The sequence below is a fragment of the Corvus moneduloides genome, chromosome 3 (genome assembly GCF_009650955.1).
Source record: "Corvus moneduloides isolate bCorMon1 chromosome 3, bCorMon1.pri, whole genome shotgun sequence".
In the NCBI taxonomy this organism is placed as follows: Eukaryota; Metazoa; Chordata; class Aves; order Passeriformes; family Corvidae; genus Corvus; species Corvus moneduloides.
In genome coordinates, this window is record NC_045478.1 from 94,943,928 (window position 1) to 94,968,031 (window position 24,104).

The 24,104-nt window shown below is 46.4% G+C and overlaps 1 protein-coding gene across 9 annotated transcripts in view; it reads left to right on the forward strand.

The window, feature by feature from the left end:
- Positions 1-1,625: 1,625 nt before the first annotated feature.
- The window catches only part of LOC116441188, a 35,349-nt gene continuing 12,870 nt past the window's right edge, over positions 1,626-24,104 (forward strand). Inside the window, exons 1-5 of one of the 9 annotated variants that reach the window (XR_004238947.1) lie at positions 4,648-5,353; positions 16,434-16,523; positions 17,508-17,630; positions 22,279-22,390; positions 23,173-23,311. Coding sequence is in view for 1 of the 9 variants with exons in the window: in XM_032102820.1 (XP_031958711.1) it covers positions 5,285-5,353; positions 16,434-16,523; positions 22,279-22,390 (271 nt within the window). In the remaining 8 variants the exon portion in view is untranslated. Of the gene's footprint in view, positions 1,730-3,689; positions 4,055-4,114; positions 4,222-4,625; positions 5,354-16,433; positions 16,524-17,507; positions 17,631-22,278; positions 22,391-23,172; positions 23,312-24,104 lie in introns of those variants that run through there. The other 8 variants (XR_004238942.1, XR_004238944.1, XR_004238945.1 and 5 more) reach the window with 8 other exon arrangements.

Consider the following 24,104-nt stretch of genomic DNA (forward strand, 5'->3'; position numbering starts at 1 on the left):
TTATCCTAAGCCGCCTTTCTAGAAGAAAAATCATTGAGGAATTCAAAACTTTTTTAAAGATCTTTTCTGCATTCCGATGGAGATCGAGGGGTGAGGCTTGGAGCCCAAACTACTTTCAGACATCAATGGAGGGAAGGAGGGGGGGAAGTGAGATATTACAATTAAAATGTGAAAACATAGCGTGACTTGCCCTATCCGAAGGATAGTAATAATACTGCTATGGGTGGTAGAAGTTCTTTAGCTGCGCTCCAAACTGGTTGTGATCCTTTCACAGCGCACTCCTCGTGAAATAATTCCAAGTGGCAGATGAATAGGTCCAGTTGGAAGAGCTGCTGGACTGGAAGAAGCTCGCTGTATTACACATTCATCTGATTTCCACTAAACTGTCATCGGTGTGCTACATGACTTCATAGTCCTAATGGAAATAATTCGCCCTCTTAATTTTTAGTGATCTGCTTAAGCACTTCTGTTAACAGACTTGGGAAAAACTTCTTTTTACCCTCCCACCTTCCCTGGCTCACAGTTCCAGTCGTACAGCTAAGGAGGGAAAGAGACTTTTCAGCCCCTCTACAAATCGACTTGGAGGTATTAACTGGACAACAATATGTTTAGCCAAAGATTTTAATACACACATACACAAAATCTTTTTCATTGTAATCCTTTCCTTTTATGTAAAGGATTACAGAGGGGAGAGTGGGGGGAATTCCTGCGGGAGTTTCTTAATATTTGATTCAATTTTTCTTCGAGCTGCAAATTAAACTACCTTAAATGTATTTCCAGAATAACATCCAAACATCCTCTGTTGTTTTGGGTTGGTTTTTTTTTTTAATCTCACGGACTATCATACACTGGTCGTTCAGCTATAGGTTGCAACCCCTCTATTAGTATTCCTGATGAATCTCTGAAAGCTTCTACATATATTTATTCTTTCTTTCTCCCTCTGTCTTTTGTTTCACCCCCTCTTTTTTTTTTTTTTTTACCTACCCCCCCCTTCCCCCGACATATGAAACATGTAACAACTGCATTTGTGGCGTAAATCTTTCTTCCACAATATCCTTCTGTAGGGTATTTCAATGCATCTATTCTGTGTGCGTGTGTGTTTAAAACCAAACAAACCCACAACCCTGCCTATCAGCTAATATCAAGGTCTTCCTGAAGCCCGCTCTCCTCTCTGTGCCGCGAAGGTCCAGCACGGGAGCTCTGCTAGCCAGAGGCTCTTACAAGGACGGAACCAGCATCCTCAAACGTTTCCGCCGGCTCCCGCGGCTGGAAGACGCGGGTCACCGAGGCGCGGTGGTCGTTAGCGAGACCTCGGGGAGCGGATCCCGCGCTTGCCCAGCCCGGCCGGGGATTCAGCGCTCCCCTAAGCCTGTTAGGGACACACTCTCATGTCCTGAAATGTGCAAGCAGATAATTGTTGGCTCTCCAGCTTTGTGTGAGGAGGCCAGGGTGTAAATGGCTTTTAATGACTGCAGCTGCTGGCTGCAAACTGTCAATGGGATCGGCTAATGCCGAGCCCGGACCCGCCGGGCGCCCAGCCGCAGCCGCCGCCGCCGGGCGGGCGCAGCCGCGGGCGCGGAGCGGAGCGGAGCGGCGCGCGCAGCGGGGCGCCCCGCCGGGCGCGGAGCCGGGCGCGGTCGGCGGCAGCGGGAGCGGGAGCACGGCAGCGGCGGCGGACGGGGCTGGGCAGAGGCTGCCCTCTCGGCTGGGGAAATCCTTTCCGGATCCTGTAAGTTTGTTACGGGCAGGCGGAGGTCCCGCGGGGGAGCGCCCACGGGGTGCGCGGCCTCCACCCCCTCCCCCCCGGCCCTTCCCCACCCCCGCGCTGGGGCCTGGGGTCCGGGGCCGCGTAAGGAGGGGTCCCCGTGCGCTGACGATAGCCGTCTTCTCCAGGCCGGGGAACCTGCCGTCCGTTTCCAGTCAATCTTACTTGGTCCCACATGATTTATTGTTTCAGAATGACATGTGGCTCTGCAGGGCAGGGGAGCAACCCTCCCCTTCTCCCCAAAAACCTCCCCCTAAACAAACCCGGGCAAGCCAGTGCTCTCTTCCGGAGGGAGCTCTACGAAGTTGTGTGCGTGTGTGTGTGTGTCGGGCTGCCAACCTGGAGGACTTTTCTGGGGAGAGGAAGGGAAGCAGAGAGAGAAGCTCTTTTATTTCACTGCTTGTTTTGATGGTCGCTCCCAGGAGGCTGCGATTTTCTGCTGCCTAGTTAGTGCCCCTTAATCCTGACTCGGGAGTGACTCAGTCGACGCTTGCAAGCGCTGATTATTTTTTTTTTTATCGGGGGAGGCAGGGGTTCGGACGGGGCTGGGGCGTAGCGGTCGAGGTACCGGCGAGAGGAAAATGCAGCACTGCGGCCGCGGCGAGGGGGAAGGCGAGGGTGGGAGAAAGGGAGAGTCCGGGGCAGGTAAAGGAGAACCCATCGCGTTAGTCTTGTTAGGCTTTTTCTATTATTAATATAACGATTTAATTGGATTTTTGTCAGTCTTCAGAAGCAAGTGCCGAAAAAATTTGCACGGATGCTGTCTTTAAACACACATCTATCTTCCTCCTTCCTTCCTTCCCTCTGTCTTTCTTCCTCTCTTTCTTTAGTCACGATTTCCCGGGATAAATGAATGCGCATTTGATGGGTGTGTAAGATGTGGCCCATCAGGCTCCTGTAACAGAGCCCTGTGGATGCCGTGTGTGCTGTGCCAGTCGTGATAACAAACAAGTGGCAATTGATATTTTTTTAGTTGCTTGGATTGGCTTAAGAAGTCGAGGGGGTATTTAATTAGTGGTCCAAAATACTGCTCCAGCTTCCAAGTTAAACTTCCGGGGACCTCTCCCACGCTTTATTTTGCGTAAACACCGAGGCTGGATGAGGGAAACGTGAAATACCAACAATTTTTTAATTACTTTTTTTAAAAAGTGAGAAAAGGAGTGCAGCTCGCCTCCTTGGTGAGATGACGGCTTGGGAAGCACAAAACTTTCCCGAGGAGGTGAGGGAGCCGCAGCCGCCTCCCGGCTGGGCTGGGCTGCTTTCCCCCATCCCTCTGGATCTGTTGGCAGCTCCTGCCAGTCGAAAGTTACCTGCTCTGCAACAGAAGCAGCTGTACAGTCGCTTTCTCCTGAATTAAACACAACTCTTAATGATGTAGCATTATCAACAAGGGACACTTGATTGACTGATCTAGGTATGATATATGTGCTGGGCGTCTAAATTAAATATTAAGTGAAATACTTAGCTCTAATTAGAAATCGTAACCTAGCGATGAAAACTTGAAGAAACAAATTGCGGGGGGAGGAGGGGACAGGCTTTAAACGCTGCAGTGAGGAAAGTAGCAGTGATGTGTACAGAGTCTGACATATTAGCAACAAGCAGCAACTTTGAAATGATTGACGTATCATTGAAGCCATCAGGCTGATTTTAATAATTCTTCAAGAAAAAAAAAAAGGAAAGAAAAGAGGAAAAAAAAGTGTGGAACCTCGCAGACAGGTTATTTATTAATCAGCGCATTAAGCCCGAGAGAAACACAATTAGAATGGGGGAGAGGGAGAGAAGGCGGGGGAAAATCTGTTGACGAATTTAACAAATAAACGTCCATAAAGCAGCGACCATCGAGCTCGGGGCTTCTCTGGGAGATGGAGATGTCAGAGCTAGATGCCTTCTCCCCCGAGTGTGCCTTCCCAAGGTAAACAAGCACACAGTTGTCTCAACTTTCTCCTTTAGTACAAAGTTCCTGGTGCGACGGAAAATTTGAATATTTTATCAGTCTCTTGTAGTGACCCTCATTAGGTGGGCATCCTGCTAAGGCCTTGGCGTTACAAGAAAGCTGCCCAATCAGAGCATTTGCACGCCTTGTTAGCGATGGTTAATGAAGCTTCCCCATGCACTCAAAGAAAGGCCCCCTCGATGTAGATTTACCTTATGTCAACTCGTTACTTCTAATGAATCGCATCAAAATTCTTCCCTGAATGGGGCCGAGGCGCCCGGACTGGGATCCCCTCCCCGCCCGGCGGAGCCCACCCCTGCCACCGCCGGCACTTTAGCGGAGAATCCGAGACCAAGGTGACCAGGCGCAGTTTGGCGGTGGGGAGGGGGAGAAGAGGCCGAGGGAGGGGACGGAGCGGAGAGTGCGGCCGGCGGCGGCGGGGGCACCGCAGCCTGCGGGGGGGACTCAGCCTGGCCGCGGCTACCGGCGAGGGCAGCGGCTGCGGAGGCTTCGCTGCTGGCAGGTAGACGTTTGCTCTTCGCCTCTAATTTCCAGGCTCCCCCCACCCCAACCCCCCACCTCCCCGTCCCTCCGGGCTAGCATTTTAAAATCAATTAGTATTTTCAATTCTTGAGGTGAATTATTCAAACAAATGTTTGGGAGACCCTGAGGGAGAATTTGGCCGTGACAAAAGGTTTGATTAGCTTTATTTCCCCCCAAAAGCAACAAAGGCGTAGGGCTGAGAGAACAATCCGCTACATCAGGGCATGTTCAATTAAATGAAAGTCATTAGCTTCGCCGTGAAAGCACTACCTTTAAAATCAGATGGGGCGGGCGGGAAGGGGGGAGTGGGTGTACTCTGATAATTGTGGCAGGAGGATTTAACACTCCCCCTCCCCCTATACACACAAAGCCCTCCAAAAAGAAGAAGAAGGCGGGGGGGGGGGGGGGGGGGAACCCAAACCCAACACTTCACCCTTTGGAAATTTGTGCTCAGTCTAAACAATAGGAAGCCCATAATGCAGATTATAACACTCACTGACTCGAATCCATTATCTGCCCTCCACACTGTCTATATATTGATTTCCATATACTTTCTATTGCTCTCAATGACTGAGCAAAGCTCCAGTTAAGAGCCCGCGACACACAGGAGCGCTGCTTGAACTACATCTCACCAATACAAGCCAGAGCCGGTTGTAAACACGAAACGCTCCCACTTTCCCGGTGTAGCTGTGAACAAGCACACGACCACCCCTCCACCCCCCAAGGAAGCTGGCGGCCGGGCAGAGCCGGTGCGCTGCCCCGGGGCCCCCTCCCGCCGCGGGGAGCACGCGGATTCCCCCGCGGATCCCCCCGCGGAGCCACGGCTAAGTGCGCACGCCCGTGTCCACGGGAGAAAACCCGCGGCCGCTGCCCGGGGCGCCCCGGTCCCGAGAGCGCCGGAGCCGCATGCGGAGAAGGGGGTCTGGGTCCCCTCGGGGCGCAGAGCCGGCACCGCCGGGCGAGCAGAGCCGGGGAGCTCAGCTCCCCGCCCGTGGCCCTCCGCCAGCAGCCCCTCTCCCCAAGATCTGAGCTCTTAATGAGGGATGACGGTGGTTTCTTTAACTCGGAGACCCAACAGAGCAGAACTTTCCCAAGGCAGGATCCTCCGGCTGGTAAGTTGGATATTTAGATTAAGATCACTTCCTCACGGGCTCCTGTAGTGTGTGTGTGAGTATGTGAGCGTGAGGAAGCGAGGAGAGGGAGCAAGCTCAACTGAAAGTGACCATAAAATAGAGACAAGAAACCACCAAGAGCACGACCTGATTTTTTTGGGGAAGTGCTCTTAAAGGGAGGTGGGGTGAGAGCGGGAGGCCGTCGAGGCTGAGACGGGGAGCGCAGTCGAGCTGCCCCTGCCCCTTCGCAACCTTCCGCTGCAGGGCATCGCTCCAGGCGGAGGGGAAGAAGGTATTGAGAGGGTTAAAGTGCCGGGCGAGAAGTAGAAATTTGGAAGCGAATATGTGTTGGGGGGAGGGGGAGTAAAGCGGTAATTTTGCTGCTATAAAGACCCCAAATAATCCACTCGGAACCTATATAGATTGGAGAGATAGAGGACAGTGTCTTAAATGGTCACATCCCCCCGCACCCCCCCCCCCCCTTTACTTTAATGAAGATTGTTAATTTGCTTCGAGGCAGTGCGCTGGGTTGATAAATCCTCCCCAGCTAATATGTTAAAGTTTAAATGCCAGCAGGTGCAAATTCACTCTACTTAAGGCTATAAAAATAATGCCGAAATTCAAGAGCACAAGAAGTCAGCCTTTGTATTGTGATTTATAAAAGGGAAATTGCGCTATACATAGCCAACTATTTACCAAAAAAACCCAACCCCCAAAGCCCTGAAAGTGCTAAACTCTTCTTAATGATGCCGAAGGTGAAGTTGTTTCATATTGGACAAAATGGGAATTATTCTTTGTCATGTAAATCACCCTTCACTTGACCTCAGGTTAGAGGATAATGTTCATTCTTAGTTCACACTAAAACTTATTTAAATTAGAGAGCCTGAAGAATCATTTCACCAAATCCGTGTAATAAAGTGAAGAGGACTTAGGGATCTTCATTCAAAAAAACCCATGGGTTAGGAACATGTACTTTAAAAACTGGTATTTGCAGCAAAACTCCAGGATTATGAGGTTTTTATTTAATAAAGTTATGCTCCTTGGATTTCCTGAGAAATGTGTATATAATTTCGCATAACAAGATTAAAAGAAAGGAAAAGATATGAATCAAAGGAGCTATAGATACACAAAAGACCTCCAAGTAACAATTACTGTAATACATATTTTAAAATAGGAAAAGAAATGAAAAGATATTTAACAATTGGGTAAAACAGAAATGAAGGTTTGATAAAGAAGATGCAGCTTGCGGTGCTATTTCATTCGATAAATATACTTTTGGCGTGGAGTGACAGGATGTATTATTTTGACACAAAATGAAAGCGTTACTGCAGATATAGAGACACAGATATACACGAAGACAGCTGTATACACTCATTTATAAATTAGTGGGTGCACGTGGAAGGAAATCTGAGCGTCTCTACTTTCCAAAGCAGCACTGAATAATATCCCATAGGTGAGGCACTGGGCTGAGGTGGGTTTAATATTGAAGTGCTGGAGATTATTGGAAATCAAATAAAAATTCGACACGCACAGACCCATTAGAGGATTTAGTGCTGAGGAGGGAGAGATTTTCCAGGGCTTTTGTTGGTAATGTTTCAATGCTAGGCGCTAACTTTAAGAAAAGTGTCAGTAGAATAACAAATTGAGGGCATGAAAGCCCACGGAGAGAAAGCAAGCAAGGATGCTCTTGACTTCTTAGCAGTTGCTTAGAAAGGATCTCGAGCTTAATATGGGAACTCAATCAGCGGAGAGCACAAAGCTGGGGAGAGGGAAGTTGGGCTCAGCACGTGCACTTTGGTCAAGTCGAGTGAGCACCGGAGGGGGAGCCGCGGGCGCGGAGCCTCCCCGGGCTGCACCCCCAGCCCCCCACGCCTGGCACCGGCGGCCGCGGGCACCACCTTCCCGCATCCCGGCCCGGGGCTGCCGCCGCGAGTGGGGACGGGGAGTGGGCACATGCACGCCAGGGGCTATGCTGAACCTCTTTCGCCTCTGCGGCGGGGCAGGAAAAAGCCGCCCGCCCGAGACAGGCACGGGGGCCGAGATGGGGGACCAGATAGAGCGCAACTTGTCCCTTTACTGGAGCGCCAGCAGTAGGTTTTGTTAAAAGACTCTGTTATCAAACTCCGTGTTTCTGCGAGAAACAGCCCATTTTAAAGCCCGTCTGTAAAGATTTTTAACAGCTTAACGAAATATCAGAGATAAGGGAAATCTGGAAGATGCTCCCAGGACATCAGACCTTAATGTGCTCCTTCAGCGGCGGAGGGAGCTCCATTCTGTTCCCTGTACGTATTATACTGCAGACAGGATTCGATATATACTCTATTTAATCTTGCTCTGTGACAGAGCTGTTTAAGTGTATACCATGCCTACATTCTTTGTATCAAGACCAAAAGGATGCATTGTTGAAAGAAAACTATTCAAAATCTTTCATCTGATAGAAACGATCCAGCAACTGTGAGGCAGCTACAGCACAATGGTTCTGTCTGCATAATAGGTATCTCATAAAAATACAGCGTGTCATTGCAACAAAAAGTTAAAAGTCTTAAATGTATCCATCTTATATATTGCATGAAGTCAATAATATTCTAACCTCTCCTGCACCCCGCCATTAAATGGTACACGGCACTTTAAAATCGAGGGCATTGTGATTGAAATCCCAGTCTCTAGCAGAGAAAGAGGGGAGCAAGGTAAGTTAGCAAGGACCATTACGGATGTAATGACCTCAGGGTAAATATTCATTAGGAAGAGGGGATTCCTCTTCTAATACCCAGTCTATTTTCTTTGGAATGCAATATCACGGAGACCAATGTGGTAGCAAGACACAAGATTTAAAAGGAGATTATTGCCAAGTGTGTTGGGAAGAGTTTGGGAGATCCTTTTCTTTTTTCCCAGATACTTTTCTCAAGTGGGACGCAAATGCCAAGAATAGCTTCTTTTTTTTTTTTTTTTTTTTTTTTAATCATCCTTCTAATTTTATTCGGATAGCTAGAGAAGATTACTCCTTGCTTAGCCCCCGGTAGCAGAAAGAAGAGAACATTTAAGCAGCACGATGAGCAGCCCTGCCTCTCTTTTCCCTTGGTAGGTGCACTTAGGCGGCGGCAAGAGAGCCTACACAGCCCCCGGGGACAGAGTTTGCCTCCTGAACTACTCTTCTCTTGCTGAAGAACAGTAGCTCCGACCTCCAAACCAGCTGGGACTGGCGCTTTAAAGTAGCTGCGAACAGTGCTCCCGTGTCTCAACACGGTCACGTAGGAGATTTGAGCCTTTTAATTTCCAGACACGAGGAATAACTCCCTCAGAGCCCAGGGTTGGTTTAAGTGGTCGGTTGTTGGGTGTTTTGTTCGGGGTTTTTAATTTTTTTTTTCCTTCTAATAGGATAGAGAGGGAAGCTGGGTACGATGCTCTTGTAGACACAGCAACATAAAGGGGAGGAAAAAGCAGAGCCGGGGCATATTTGGCTGTAGGGAACCTCCCCGAGCCGCTCTGTTGTCCCCGGCGGGATGGCGCCCGGGGGCTGCGGGCGCTGCCGCCGGCCCGGCCCAGCCCGCGCCCCGGCCCTGGCGGCAGCCAACGGGCGCGTCGCCTGGTGTGACCTTCAGGGAGCACATTTCAACTGCTTAACACCGAGAAAAGTGCTTCTCTCGCTTGCAGGCGCCATATTACCGCCGGGAGCCAGGGCTGGGGCGGGGGGAGGGCGGTGGTGCAGTTAGTCTAGTTTTACGCAGTTGTTAATTCAGACTGGACGAGCTCTCGATGGCTCCATTTAAAAAAAAAAAAAAAAAAAAAAAAAAAGACTTTGGGATTATTCTTTTCTTCTTAGCCCCCCCTGCTATCCTCCCTTTTCCAACTGCCCCCGAGGGGATGAGCTTTGTAACACTGATGCCTGCTCTGGGACCCTACGGAGCATCCTCCCCCTCCCAGCCCGATGGGAAAGGGGATGCGCGGGGGGCGATCCCCGAGAGCACGGGATGTCAGGGGGTCCCGGCCCAAGGTCCCGACACTCCCCTTGCCGGGGGTCCCAGGCACCCCCGGGCAGTGCCGGAGAGCTCCCAGCTTCCCCCATCCTGCTGCTTGCCGGGGAAGGACTGCGAAAACTCCCTAAGCCTCGCTCCCTCCGCGCACACCCCGTTTGTGCTGAGAAGGCTATGAGGCTCAAAATAAGAAAATACCCCCAACAAGCCTTTCTCCCGGTGCAAAATTATTTCCTAAGCTGTGGGTCCGCACTTTGCTGAGCTCTCCTGTCCCTCAGTTCTCACAGAGACCTGCTTCTTAGTCAACGGCGCTCTTTTGTCTGTTCCCCCTCCTTCCTTTTTTTTTTTTTTAAATGAAAAAAACTAACCAACCCCACCCAAAACCCGACAACAACAACTTCTGTAGCTGTGCAGAAGTGGAGGAAGCAACACTGCGATCGCGGCAGGGACACAGAGAAGCCGGACAGAGCCTCTCCTCCCCTGGGCCGCAGCGCCGGTGCTGTCCTAAAGGCTCAAGTCCTCTCAGGATTTCGGAACAAAGGCAGCCCAGCCCGGCTCAGCCACGCACGAATCTCCATTGTAATCCTGGGCTTATCCTTTTTATTTTTCCCTTTCTTCATTTGCCCTGTTTTCCAGCCTGCAATTCCTGAAGGTCAGAGGGAGAGGTCACAGCTCTGCATCCCCTATAAATAGATTTTGATATTTAGACAGCTATTGCTACTCGATATTAACTTACAGGATAATGGCGAGAGATACCGTATGCGCTGAACCTGTTATTCACGAGTGAGCAACATCTGTCGAATACAATTCTCGTCTTTTTGCCCTGTTTGGCTGTGGCACACATCAGTAGGGGGAAGGACGTCTTGAGGCTGGGGTAGGGACGGGGAGCAGGACGGCTCTGCAGGGGGACAGTCGCAAGTACAGTGTTGAAACTATACAAGGACTTAGAGAGCTGAAGTCAAGAGCCAGGTCGGCACAGACCGGCTCTGAGCGAGTGTAGGACCAATTCAAGAGCGGCTGGTGGAAAGATTTCAGCGGGCTTTTGACACTTCACATTAAAATATAATGAATGATGCTGAGGCGGAAGGGTCTTCCCTCTGCACATTCACAGCCCGATTTCCCCTGTTTCTGACTTTTAAAATCGTGGGTTCCAGGTATATCTGAACCAGAGGCTCAGAGCTCACCACCAACCCTTTTGCTGTTTACAGAGCATTCAAGAGAAGGCAAGGTGTTCAAATGTGGGTGATACTTTGAAGGGAGCACTGAGTTCTCGTTTCTTTTTCACAGAGCATCCCCTCTTCTGGCTGTTCCCAAACCCTTCCCTGCCTTTCGCTACTTGCGAGGCAGAAAGGCCTTTACACTCCCAGCCTGGGAGTGTACAGTCCTGGGTGCCGGCACTTTTCTTGGCGGTGCGATAAGAATTAAATTCACGGTCGGTAATCCGACAGAGGCTTTAGAACAAATCCACCCGCAGCCGGGTACCCGCCGGGATGCGCCGAACGGAGACGGCCAGCGCTTTGGGAACTGGTGGCACCGGCGAGCAGGTCCCCACGCGGAGGCGGCTCGGGGTGGCCAAGCCCCCGCGGGACGGGGAGAGGAGTCCGACCAGGCTAAAAATACCGTTTCTTCCTCGTTGTGCTGGCTCACACGTGGGTCCTGCTCCTTCTGCGAAACAGATTCCCCTTATCACTGGCGAGACCGCAGCTCTAGAAACTAGTTGTAATCAAGATCTTATGTAGCAGGACGGGAAAGTACGCCAGCGTTGCCGTCTACTTACCTGGGCATGAGAGGGGAGGGGGACGGTCGTGAAAGGCGCCGATTGTGTGTGGATTTTGAGGTTAAAAAGAGATAACCTGGGGAAGGGGAGGGAGGAAAGGCGCTGAGTGGCTTAATTTAATCAATAAAATGTCTGAAAGTGTTGTCGAGATTTGTTTCTCCCGTTTGCTCGTTTAACTTGCCCTTCAATGCTCATGTGTAACATCTGGTACTGTGCGTATACAAGTGCGTTTTGGGGGTGGTGTGCGCTTTATTTTGAGAAAAGGGATAACTGCCATAGAAGAGACACAAAAGTGGCAGTTTTAAGATGCTGCGGCTTCCTAAAGCCTGGCGGGTTTACAACCAGCTCAGCAGCAGTGAAACAAACTTGCTGTCAGAAGTTTCCGACGCTCAGGAAGGAGGAGCGCGTCTCACTGCCCGGCCGGGGACCCGCGGGCTTTGTTCCGCGGGGAACGAAGCCACGGGAGCTGCCACCGGCGCCCCGCTGTCCCCGGCCGGCAGGGACACTGGGTGGAGGGCTGGCGGAGCTCCCGCCCGTCCGGGCAGGTGTCCTGTTCTGGGCCGGCCCGAGGCAGCGGTGACCGCCCTTCGCCCGCCGAGAGAGCCAGGAGCGCTTGTGCCCAGAGCCCGACCGAAGAGGCAGACGCGACTTTTCTGGGTGTTTTTATGGCTTGCTAGGGAGGGAAGGTGCCGTCTCTTTCCCCCTCGGCTTCTTCCGCCCATCGCTTCTCCCCAGGAGCTCCGGAGGGCGTCGGGAGGGGCCCGGCGCTGCACAGCCCCGGGCACACAGGGACGGTGCGCGGGGCCGGCGCAGCCCCCCCGGAGCGGCAGCCCGAGGGCTGAAGGGTGAATATCTTGTGCTCCCTCCATCTCGGGGCTCTCTTTGACCTGATGAGCTGCTTAGGGCGAGCTCTTACGGTAGCTGTTCCCGTAAGAAAAACCCTAGTTATTGTGAGGTGCAGTCCCCATACATTTTTAACCATAGTGATTACTAAATTAATAGCAGGCCCTAAGACAGATGTCAAAACGTCTTGAAAATGTTTATCTGTGAATAATTGAGAAGGTGGTAAGACGCATTATCTGATTGTATAATGAAATATGTATGAGGAACAGCTGTTTGCGATAGTCACCTCCCGTTGTTTCATTAGCCTAGAGCCTCCTCTTTAAAGAAGCGCTTCCCTGAAGTTTGCCATTCAGCGTCCGCCGTTTCCACCGGCGCCGGCGGCCGAGCCATGCCCGCCGGAGCCACAGCGGGGAAGGAGTAACCCGGTGCTGTCCCTAGGCCGGTACACGGGCTCTCCCCGTGGCATTTCTGACTGGTGGTGTGCTCCTAGGGCGAGAGGACAGAGGCGCGGATGGGGTCCGAAGATGTCTTGCCGGGCAATCTCAACCTGAAGGGGATGCCCTGAGAAGAAGGATCCTAGATGCTCATCTCGGAAGCACAGCAAAAAACCATTTATTAAGATTTCATGCCGAGCAGCGACAGCCTCCTCGACTGCTTAGCGTTGACATAAACTTCCAGACGTCGAGCATATGCTGTTGCACAGCATTGTTTATGTGTGGTACCAGATGTTGCTTTGCATCCTATTGTCTGGAGACAATGTTTAGTTCAGGTTAAAATATCTTTACTTAAACTGCTCAGTTGGCCATTGTGTGAGCATTAGTGAAGTGTCATGGAGAGGTAATGGGAAGTCCGGGGAGGTTAGCACTCCGAGCGTGGCCAGAAGGTCCCTGGTTCATGGTGGGGTTACAGCCACCACTGTCATCTTTTGTTTTCCCTCCTCAGAGAACCCTTGTCCTTCCTCTAAAAGGATGTGCCCCGCTCTCATTCCCTTCGGAGTTTTCTCCACCGTTTCATGAAACGGCCCGATGTTTGTTTTTCTAGTTCGCCTAAATCGCTCGAAAGAGGAAAGGAAAGCACGGTCCTGCGTCACCGCCACCCCAGGCCGGGCCGGTCCAGGCGGAGCGGGGCGGCCCCACACCCCCGCCCGGGGATGCTGGCGCCGGGGGGAAATCGGTCCCGGGCGCAGAGTTCACGCTCCAGCCAGGGCGGAGGCTCCCTCCTCCCAAAATGCTCGGCCGAGCCCCCTTCCCTCCCTCCTTCCCTCCGTCCCTGGCAGGGCGAGCGAAGGGCCGGCAGGGCGAGCGGGCCGCGGGCAGCCCCCTCCCGCCGCCCGGAGGGAAGCAGCCCTCCTGGAGCCTTTTCTTCCCTTTAACCCCGCAGTTTGGGCCGGCCGCGGCAGCTGACCTGTGGCAAGACTTTTGCTCCGGGAGAGAGGGGAAAAAAGCTATAGACTTTAATCGGATTTCTCCCCAAACACTTCTGGTATGTTGTTGTTATGCATCTATATGGAGATCATTATTTATAAATGAGCGAGTACGATCAGTCGCAAAGACCTTAAGAGCCCGGATTTGTGTCATTAAGTTGAGGGCGGGGTGGAGTGACTTAGCGGGGGACGGAGGTGGTGGCCGGTGGGCGAGCGGGACGTCACCTGCAGCCCCGCTTTCCCTTTAGCCACCCTGCCACCCTGTCACCCTGGGCGAGATCCCCCCTCTGCAGGCGGAGGAGGCCTGGCCTCAGTCTGGGGCTTGAGGGCCGTGCCCCGCCAGCTCCGTGTTCTCTCCCTGCAGTCCTGCCTAACACAATGGAGGCAGATTTCCCCATAAACCAGGTACCCCACGAAGAGTGGGGAAGACGTGAGAGCACTTTCCAGCAGCAGCAGCAGCAGCAGCAGCAGCAGCAGGTTTTATTGGTCACTGTAGCCCCTACCTCCTCTGCTCCCCGACATTTATGAAGCCACTTCAGGGCACAGTTAACATCTCTCTAAATGCTCGAATTAAACAAAAAGCCGCACTGTACACTTCAGCATCGAAAGCAAAGCTTTTGCACTGTACAATGTAGATGCGTTTGTGTCATTTTCAGCATTTTTGCCTGTGCACAATCCCTTATGCCTTTTATTATAGTCCTGCACATTACAGTTCATCTGTAAAGATACTGCTTCAGAGGGACCTGTTGCACACAGAGATGGTAATTAGTAACCTTGGTAACAGTTTTAAATAAAGATTATAACAATGATGTCAACTGTTTTTATTCATCATACCGTAAATGGGGTCTCAATATTATTGTGTCTGTAGAGGACAGTGTTTAAGAAACAGTTACGAGGTTCCACTTTACTTATTATAATGCAAGTTATCACTTTTTACCTTGTCCTTAAGTAAACATGATCATGGTTCTAAGTAGTATAAAGATTTTCAAACTGCTGAGGACTCTGTAAACTTTAATTTTCTGAATGAGGTAGATATTATTATGAATTAGACTTATCAGGCTCCAAGTACCCTTATGAAGAACACTGTAGTCTTCCAGAGAAATACCTCAGAATAAGTACTGCTTAGAAACCATAATGAGTAGTGTTAGCAATGGCTATACCATTAGCCTTCTGCACAGGCTCTCCTCTCTATTAAAGCTTACAGAAAATGCTCACAAGCTGAAAGCGAAATTAAGTATAATTGCTTTTATTTACCTATTGCTTTTATATAATTAAAATATTTTTAGTTACATTTACCAAACAGCATCTGCTTTGAGTATTACCTGCCACATCTATTAATCCATTTTTCTGTATTAACCACACCACCATTAGCTATTAAAATATGTATATATATATATACATATGTATTACCGATATTGTCTTTGTCAAGATATGTTTTAGTTCTCATTAACAGAAAAATATTCTTGTGGAAGAATCTCTGAAGCATGATTTTCATGCACATTTATTAATAATCACAGTTGTCAAGAATTAGATATGCACAGATTGCAAATGAAAAGAAAATATTATATGCAAAATGAAATATACAGTAGAATTGAGTATAACTATTTTTCCTCCTTAAAATAAAAAATTTACAGAGTGAAAAATGGAGCTATTAAGCTTACTTAAAAGATGGCTTTGTTGGTTTAATTATACTGTAGTTATTTTATAAATATATTTCAAAGGAAGCTTGCCATATTGAATGTCAATGAAGCCTGTAAAGAAAAGACTTACAAAAGCTAATGCATACCAAATACCAAATTTTAGTCATTAGCATTCCTATTTATTACAAACCAGAGGAACCTATTAAAAGACAAGAATTTGTGTTTAGCTAGCATTACAATGTTTAGCCATTAAAATAAAAAAGGGCAAAAATTTACAGTCTTCTCCCCCTGCCCTTTATAACTATATGTTCATTTTACTGAGAAAGACAAATGTCTTCAACAAAAAAAACTGGTAACAGAAACTGTGGTTCTTCATTATTACCATCTGTACCAAAGCAAAACCTGTGCTGTTTTATTCAGGCAAAACTTCTGCTTTTTTTGAAGGACCAGGGGTGTCTGATTAAGCAATTCAAATATTTTGCACATACCTTAACATCTGCATTGGAAGGACTTCAGGCCACGGGGAAGCAAGCACAGGTTGGCTTTGGGCTGATTCAGGCCTACAGGGTCAAGCCTGGAGGCTGCCAGGCCCGATCCAGCATCAGTAGGCACTTCTCTATCACTCTCAGTAGTTTAGATCAAGTCTAGGGTGTGGAGAGCAGCTTTCATGCTTAGAATGGAGGAAGGAAGGACTAAACCATTCATGAGGTTAAGCAGGCTGCTAACCAAAAGTTTATTTTCAGTGCTTGTCACAAAATCAGCATATTTATTCATGTGCTGCCTATTTGTTCAAGAATTTATTTAAAACCTCTTGGCCAAGCATTTCTACTTTTCAAATACCCTTTAAGAAATCGTGGTTTTGTCTCTTTTGAAGATGAGTGTGTGCAAATATACTACATCTCAGAATTTCTAAAAAAAAGTTAGGCACATTACTGTGTAACATATTACATTTCAACTATAAATGATAAATAAGCTTTCTTGTGCTTTTCAGCAAACTGTACTCTTTTGTGAAAAAAGAGAAGCGTTTGGGGACACTGATATTCATGATGAGGTAACAAACAGATAGATCTTTTAGCTTTTGTTGCATCCCACATGGTCCTTGCCTTCTCAGCTTGTGAGCATCACTCCTAGAGACTCTGTTGCGTCTATTCAAATTGACAGAAAAATTCAAAACAAGACCAAAGAAGCAGCACAACATCTACAGAACTTCTGGATGACAGATGCTGTCAAATGCCTGTTTTGCCTCAAAGATTACTTCAATTTTCAAAGAACTGGGGGGAGGGGAGCGGTTCAGGAAAGTTCAACCCATCTGTTTAATCTTTGTTTTCCGATTTTCATTGTTAATTTCTAAACCAGGCTTTACACTTAATTTAATAAAGGGTTTGGTTCGACTAATAAGGATCACTTTTGATTTTGATTTTGCCAGAATAGAGTGAAGGCTAGTACAAAGAAAATTCACAGTATAAACATCCTGCCCAAGAAAGGAAGGTTCACCCTTACTCCATCTACAGGATCTGTAAGTACAAGAAATTTGTTCTCTTCAAAGATTTAAACTCCCTGGCTGTAGGATGCCATTGTAGGGCCGGTTGTTTATAGCTTTTACATGAACATATGGTGAGAAATTTGACTGAAATAGTTCTACAATCAGCATATCTCAGCATATATGAAATATTTTGAATAAAGAAGTTCCTGTATGACCCCATTTATGCAATCCATGTTGCTGCTTTTCACTAATGAAAACAAAACTGATCTGAAATTTGCATGAGTGTGACGTCTGGGGATAAAAGTCTCATGAAATCAAAATGATGCAGGCTGTCTCTGATTTTGCTAAGATAAATTAGAATTTGGGAGGAAGAATCTCATGGAAAATTAAATATAGAAGCAGAGTTTCTGAAATTTTAAGAACTCCTATTTTTTCCTGGGAGATTTTTTCTGAGTCAAAGATCTTCAGTTTATTATCAATGACGAGCAGTGGTTCAAAGGCTGCAGACAGCCCAGATTAAAACAAGCCTGAAGGAATCCTTATATTGTCTCCCAAGTGTTGTAACTTTCACAGGGAGAACTTTTTCTAGGTCAGCGTGTCTATAACCCAAAATGGAGCTGATCCATAGATCTACAACTCAGATGCTGCTGGAAGGATAGATGTCTTGCAGGTCTTTCACTTACACTTTGATGGCATGCTAGATAGCTACCATTAGAAGTTTTTCAGCAGAAAAGCTTTAATTTGCAATGTTTCTGCCTACCAAACCCAAACTGATGTAACCCTAAGTCCTGTTGCTGGAGTGGCAAATGTATTTTAAGGAGAAATGATAGAAATGCAATAGTTCTGAGAGTGAAGTTCAGACAAAAAAAAAAGAGCAGCCCTATGGAGGAAAAAGCGGTGTGATGAATCACTTCTTTGTTCCTACTGGCCCTTTAATACAAAGCCAAATACAAATGTTTGAACAAAAATGCTTCAATTGTTGCATTCTCAGCAATGCTTTCTCTTTCTCACTTTAAGCCATCCAGAGTCCTTTGTAGCCATATACAGTATGCGACAGAACAATTTGGAAAAGATTCATCTATCAAGTTTAACAACTTTCTGGTGTAACTTCAGAGAGGTTTATTGCTTATTCATGTGGAAGTGAGTACACCCAACTTGTTTTGCCTGGTTTTGCTACTTTTGCTGGTTTGCAAGGCTGTTCTGGTAGCTGCAAATGGCTTCTCAAGTGACATTTGCTGACATTCAATGGTGTATATTTATCAGTATTCTTCCCCTCACTTCTATACGTGTCATCTATTTTATTTTGTTCTTCATAGCAACCTTCTTTCCACTGTCCATGGCCTGAAAATGATAAATGCCATGGTGGCATATTTCCCTAGCTGCACTAAAATGTCACTGTGAAAAATCTTTAATGGACTAAGTGTAGCTTTTCAGGTTATAACTTGTCAAATTACGGAGAAATTCTAGAGTTTCTCCCTAATCCACTGTTCTTTGGAACCACAGCACTGCAGGCAGAGACTAATTATAAGTTACACCAGTCAGAGCAGGACAAAAATAAATGAAGTAGAAACTGTTTGATCAAGGCTCGTTTTTTACTTGCTTTCTGCACTTGTGCTGTGTTACCTGATGTCCTCTCTTCAGGCTATGCTGATGTGCCTTATTTCTTATGTATGAATATGCATGTATGCTGAGATCCAGGATATTTCAAAGAATTTGCTTATCACTGTAGCACTGGATATATTTATACTGCTCCTACATTTGGGGGTGCCAAGGGAAACCCTCCAGGCTGGCCAAAGTAATGAAATCTATTAAGAAAGAGTCTCTGGTGGCACCCGTGATTAAAATGAACCCTAACTGGAAATAAATGGGTGAGAGGACAAAGTGTTGCTGCTCTGTTTTGGCTCTGGTGCCAAAATAGGTCAAGAGAGGCTGACTTAGACTTTAAAGCAGCCTCAGAAATCCAGTGTACCTGCCCAGGACTCAGGGATCTAGAAGACTATCCTGCTTTAGGTTTTCTGTTCATTTTTCTGCAGTCTGTCATCAACATTTTGGACATTATGCTCAAGTCCACAATATGTTAGTGTGAGCCAAAACAGAGAACATTCACCCTAAATCTGACTGCAGATGGTACTTTGGTGTCACTTTTCTGTAGCTTTTCCTGCCTTTGCAAGGAATACTTAAAAGAAACAGTTCCTTGGATCAAGAGACCTTTAAAAAGAAACTTTCCTGTTCTATGATCCTAAAGCACCATGCCCAGATTTCCTCTCATAGGAGAGCTAGAAAGCACAAAAGGAACAAAATGCTAGAACCAACAAGAATATTTGTTTTGCAGCCAATGGTCAATGGTGCATTTTATCTGACAAAGAGGGCATTTTTGACATTGAGGGACAACAGCACCACTTTAGATCACGCTATGAAGTAGGAAGCAGGTGAAATTATTTTTATATGATTTTTATTACTTACATTTAAGTGGTATTTTCTTTATCGGCGAGGACAAGAGGTTGTAAATCTTGAAGTGACGTGCAGCATAAAATACTTACTTGGCTTTTGATAAGAAGCCAGGGTGGAAATGCTTTAGAGTAAAATCTACCTTCCTCTTCTCCTATTCCCTATACCAGCCTTATTACAAACATGCTATTACAAGGCCTGTGCACTCTTATATCCAGTTCCAGAGGGTCCATATTTCACTCTTAGAACTTAAGTGTTCACATACTCTGTGATGACTTCCTGCAAGGATGTGACTTTAAATCCCGATGCCTACAAAATACGCCCTGCGGGGAAAAACCTCTTTCCTGTCTAACTTTAAAATCATGTCAGTCTTAGGAACTGTCATGAGTCCATCAGCTTTCCCAATTAACATTTTCAGTGCTTATTTACTGTGTAGACATAGATCACCCAGTATTTTGCTTTACAACAGAATTTAGACCTCACTTTGTTTCCAAGGCAAAGTTTAAGGGAAAAGAAATATCTTCTACTAGAATAGCAGAAAACAACATCTGGAGGAAGGTTTTATATTCTAAGGAGGATTTGTGTCTGAAAGCTTTTTTCCTCTAGTTAAAACAGTTGGTCTAAGAGAAAATACTGCCTCTTCCAGAAGTTTTTATCATATTCTTAGACCATACTACCAAAATAGCTACAGTATTACCATGCTTTGTTTGTCCTGTGGGGGTGAGCAAAATAAACTTAAAGTGCTTTTGAAATAAAGCCCCGTCATGCCTTTAAGGTCTCTGCTAATTATCTGCACTTGACACTCGCCTGGAAGCCAGCAGAAGCTCTGTGCTTAGATCTAGAAACGCTAAGATTTATAGGCTTTTCCCCAACGTTGTTCCTAGAGGACAAAGACTTTTCTCCAGTTCACTCTGCTGCCCTCAGTTTACCCTGAGTTAGGTTTACTGCATTGACTACCTGTCCTCGTGAAAGTCAGGTGAGTATGTTCTGCTACCGCTACGCTCAAGCGTCTGAGGAACTCTAAAGAGCCTTGGGGTTTTCTACTGCTTCAAGGCACTTTGTCCCCACTTAGAGGAGTGTAAATTCAGCCACTGACTGGGGTCAGAACATGGCTCTGAGATTTTAGCTTGCAATGTTCTGGCACTGCACCATCCTTCAGAAAACCGGTGCCTGCTCCAGGCATGAGGCCAGATCAACCTGCTCTTTGCACTTCTTCAGAGATGTTCACCAAAAACTCTCTGGGGCTGAGGAGGAAAACCAGCATCGGGCCTTCATGCAGAAGTTGCCAATTTGGCACCTATTTTTTCAGCATGGCATTGCAAGGGATTCAGCTTTTCACATCTATTTATTTAGTTTGACTGTTTATGGTCTTTCAAATGCAACTGTCTTCTGTGTGTCCAAATGCCACAGGGGATGGTTTGGCTTTGTGAAAAGACGGTGCAAAAATGGAAATAAAGCAGCTTCCCTAAGGGCTTATTCATAAGACACACTGCTGCTTGTGGCTTGTTTCCCATGGAGGACAAAATTTATCCTAGTGTTTGACATATATGAAGATACCACCCCTGCTCTTTGCCAGCATCAAAAGGGAGGATGTACTCAAAGATCTCAAGCTGCATGCAGAGACTATCAACAGCTTCAGATTAAGCACAGCCAACATCACTGGGACCAAACTGGATATTGTATTACTGTCCTTTTTATCACCCTTTTTATTCTCGTGTGTGTGTTCAATAGTTCACTTGAAAAACAAAACACTGAAATAAAAAACACACATATTTTCTTACTGAAGTGGTCTACCTGACGATAAAATTCAAGTACTTCTTTCTAAAAAATATTTTAGAAAGCATGGAAGTTACAGTAAGGAAAAGAAAATATTCATACTGGCCTTTTCAAAAGCACTTGCCTCATGCCCAATTTTACTCCATTTTAGTTGGAGCAGAGCTAAGGCATGACCACAGTCCAGAGGATTTCTCACCTATAAGCATGGGTAGAATTCCTGATGAACATTTAGGGTGTTGCAGACCCTCTCCTTTATCCTTGCTAGATTGCCAGCTAAATTGTGGCCAAGTTTCTGCTCTGCTCCCTAATACATATTATGGGTGCAATCATCTCGGCGTAAATCCCTTTGTGGATTTGGGCCTGAGTGTTTTTGAAAATCCCACCCACATGGGACACCCGTAGGTCAAATGAAAAATTGCATAAGCTATTAACTAAAGCTATAGCTTATAAAAAGTTACCCACAAGAAAGGTACACAGGTTAGTGCTGCTCCAGGGCATCCTTGAGTCACACTTCAGCAAGTTATAAAGTTATCTTTGGAGAGCAATCATACCAAGTTGTCAGCCCTGTAAGGATAGATTTATGTGTCTCTGACATGTCAGTTGTCTTTGCCACTTCATTGCGGCTATGATATTTCAGCAGGAGGTAACCACTGCTATTCCTCTGTCTGAAAATCCACAGAACTTTCTTCTGCAAACATTTATTACCCTGGATATTTTCTTGTCACAGGACTGCATCTCTGAATTCATCTATATGTTTGTTTAACGCTCACTCACTGGTCAGTGCTTGTTTGTCTCAAATTTTTCTCATTTTAATCTGAATTTTTGTAGCAGAAGGTTCACAGGCAAATCCCCAAAAAAACTCCATGCTTTGTTGGCTTTTTTTTAGCAGTATCATTTAAAATGACACCTTTTTTTTGTTTGTTGCTGAGGAAGTAATGCAGGTCATCACCCATCACTGGAAGAGTTACTGTCTTCATCATGAAGGGGCCTAATCTAGAAGTTCATTAGTAATCTGTACTATCGATGCAATATTGTCATGGAGCTTTCCTCCAGGGTTGGACTTGTTTCTCCCCATATTCTCCTGAAATATTGTTCTGCAAGTTGGAAAAATGATTTGTTCTTGCTGAGTCTAAAGTGAACAATTAGAGAATGGAAACTCACAAAGTGAGCTTATGTTTAAGGCCTTAATTTTCCTCAAAGGTGAGCACAGTGGCAGTGCCAATGCCAGGCAGCAGACTGTGTCCTGACTGCAGTTACCCTGGAGCCTGAACCCCCATCCCAGGTTCACAGCCGTACACACAGCATTGGCGTTTGGTAGACAGAAGCTGGAGAGAGAACAGTGCACGGCCCAGTACAAATCTGTAGCCTAAGTGATGTGATCCTCCCAATATTCTTAACTTTTGTACAAAATGCCCCCTGGAGACACGTTTACAGAGTTGCCACTTCAGCAAATGACATTTTGCGTATTCTTTGGAGATACCACATGGGTAATGCAATCATACTCAGCTCAAAGTGACCATGTGAATTGAACATGACTCAGCTGCTCTTTGGATTACACACACAGGGTATTTTATGCCAAGAGACAGTAAGAGGAGCTGAAGTGGGACTAGAAAAGGGAGAAGAAACATCTTCCCTTCAGTGCTGCCATTTTGGTATTGCTGCAATGTCCTACACAGGTACGTACCAGTTTATTCTGGTGTATAGTGGAGATCTGCTTTGCAACAACAGAACTTTTTTTGTAAAAACCAAAGTCTTTCTCAAGTGTTTCTCTCTTTGGTGTGTTTCACCAGAATTAATACGCAGAAGCTACTAAGGAAATGTGCTGAAAACTGTAGTGGTATCGCTTTTGCAAGTTCCTGGTTATTTCCCTTCTCTCATTAGGGCATATCAAAACTTACTAGAGTCCCATATCACTTTCCCCCCAGTTCTGTGTTTTAATTTCCTGTTTTCTTTGCTGATTTTTTTTACTATTCCCTTTGGTTTACTGATCTGATTATTCCCTTTGCCCATACCTGCCTACTGCAGTCTCCTTCCTCATGCTGGGGGCAACTAGTTTTTTTCTAATTACCAGAAGGCCTTCCTATTTCTCTTTGGAATTCTTTAAAAAATAAGCTCCCTTTCTCTTTGTCATTAAGGCTCCTTAAATATTTAATCATGATTTATTCTGAATTTGTTTGTCTCCTTTAGACTGTAAGTGTTTTACAAGTTAAAATACATCTGATCTCACTGTTAACAGCAGGCTGGGTTCAGAGCAGAACCAAGTGAGGCCGAGTAAATCTACCTATGAAACTTCCCAGCATTCCACCAATGCTCCAGTTCTTTCTTGCAGCAAACGTAATTGCTTTTGGAAGGTTTGTTTTTGTACAAACAAACAAACACAGCCCTCACCAAAAGAACATGTGATCTCCCCATGCATACTCAGGTTCAAATTCCCGACCTGCTGTCTCTCTAACTGCAGATGACTGTGTCAATTCATCCACAGCCTGATAGTTATCCTCAGGCAAGGTGCACTCCACAGTTTCTCCTGGAGATGATCTACTTCCTATAACAAAGCATTCTTCAGAGTCATTATCTGAATTCGCTTCCTCATATATTGGGTGAGCATCCCCACAACTGCACTGCAGAACTGCGCTGAAACTGAGCTGCACTTTCTAATGAAAATTCATTGCATTGCAAAATTCCCAATCAGCTCTAATTTGGAAGCCCCAGCTGAGCTCCTGCGGTGAGACACATATCGTAAGAGACAGATCTCGCTGTGAAGGGCTGGCAGGTTGGAGAGATGAAGGCTGAGAAGAGAAGCACAATAGAAAGGTGAAATGGCTTCCTCAGAATCATGCAATGGGTCAGTGGCAGTTTTAGGTCTTAGTGCCAGCCACAGCCCATGCTACCTCTCACATCCTGAGCTTACAGGCAGATTTAGCTTTCCCAGGTCATCTTTTCATTAACTAGATTATTCTTGCATGTAGGTTAACGCTTGGGTGCACAAGTTCAGCAGTTTTGAACCTTACTTTTTACAAGGCATCATGTACATATATATGGCACCATCAAAAAATTTAGGTAGCAGATAGCAAGGATGTCACAGTCAAATGCCTAAAAGCCAGACCTTATTGCACCAGAGTAGGCAGGGGGACAAAGAAAATCAAGTATTGCTCCAACTGAAGTCTGTCAGCTGCTCTGAACAAGGTAAGAAATATCATTCAAATTTCACAGTTTGGAAAATCTGGCATAAGATGGTGCATCTGAGGCTGTACAGGTTGTAAAGCCAATGTTATGGTTATAATGTGATGTCTTACTTAAAATTAGACTTTTCCCAATGCTTCCCTAAGTCTCTAAGACTATGAGAATTTTTAGTTTTAAAGCAATTTCATTTTTTCTTCTGGCCTTACACTG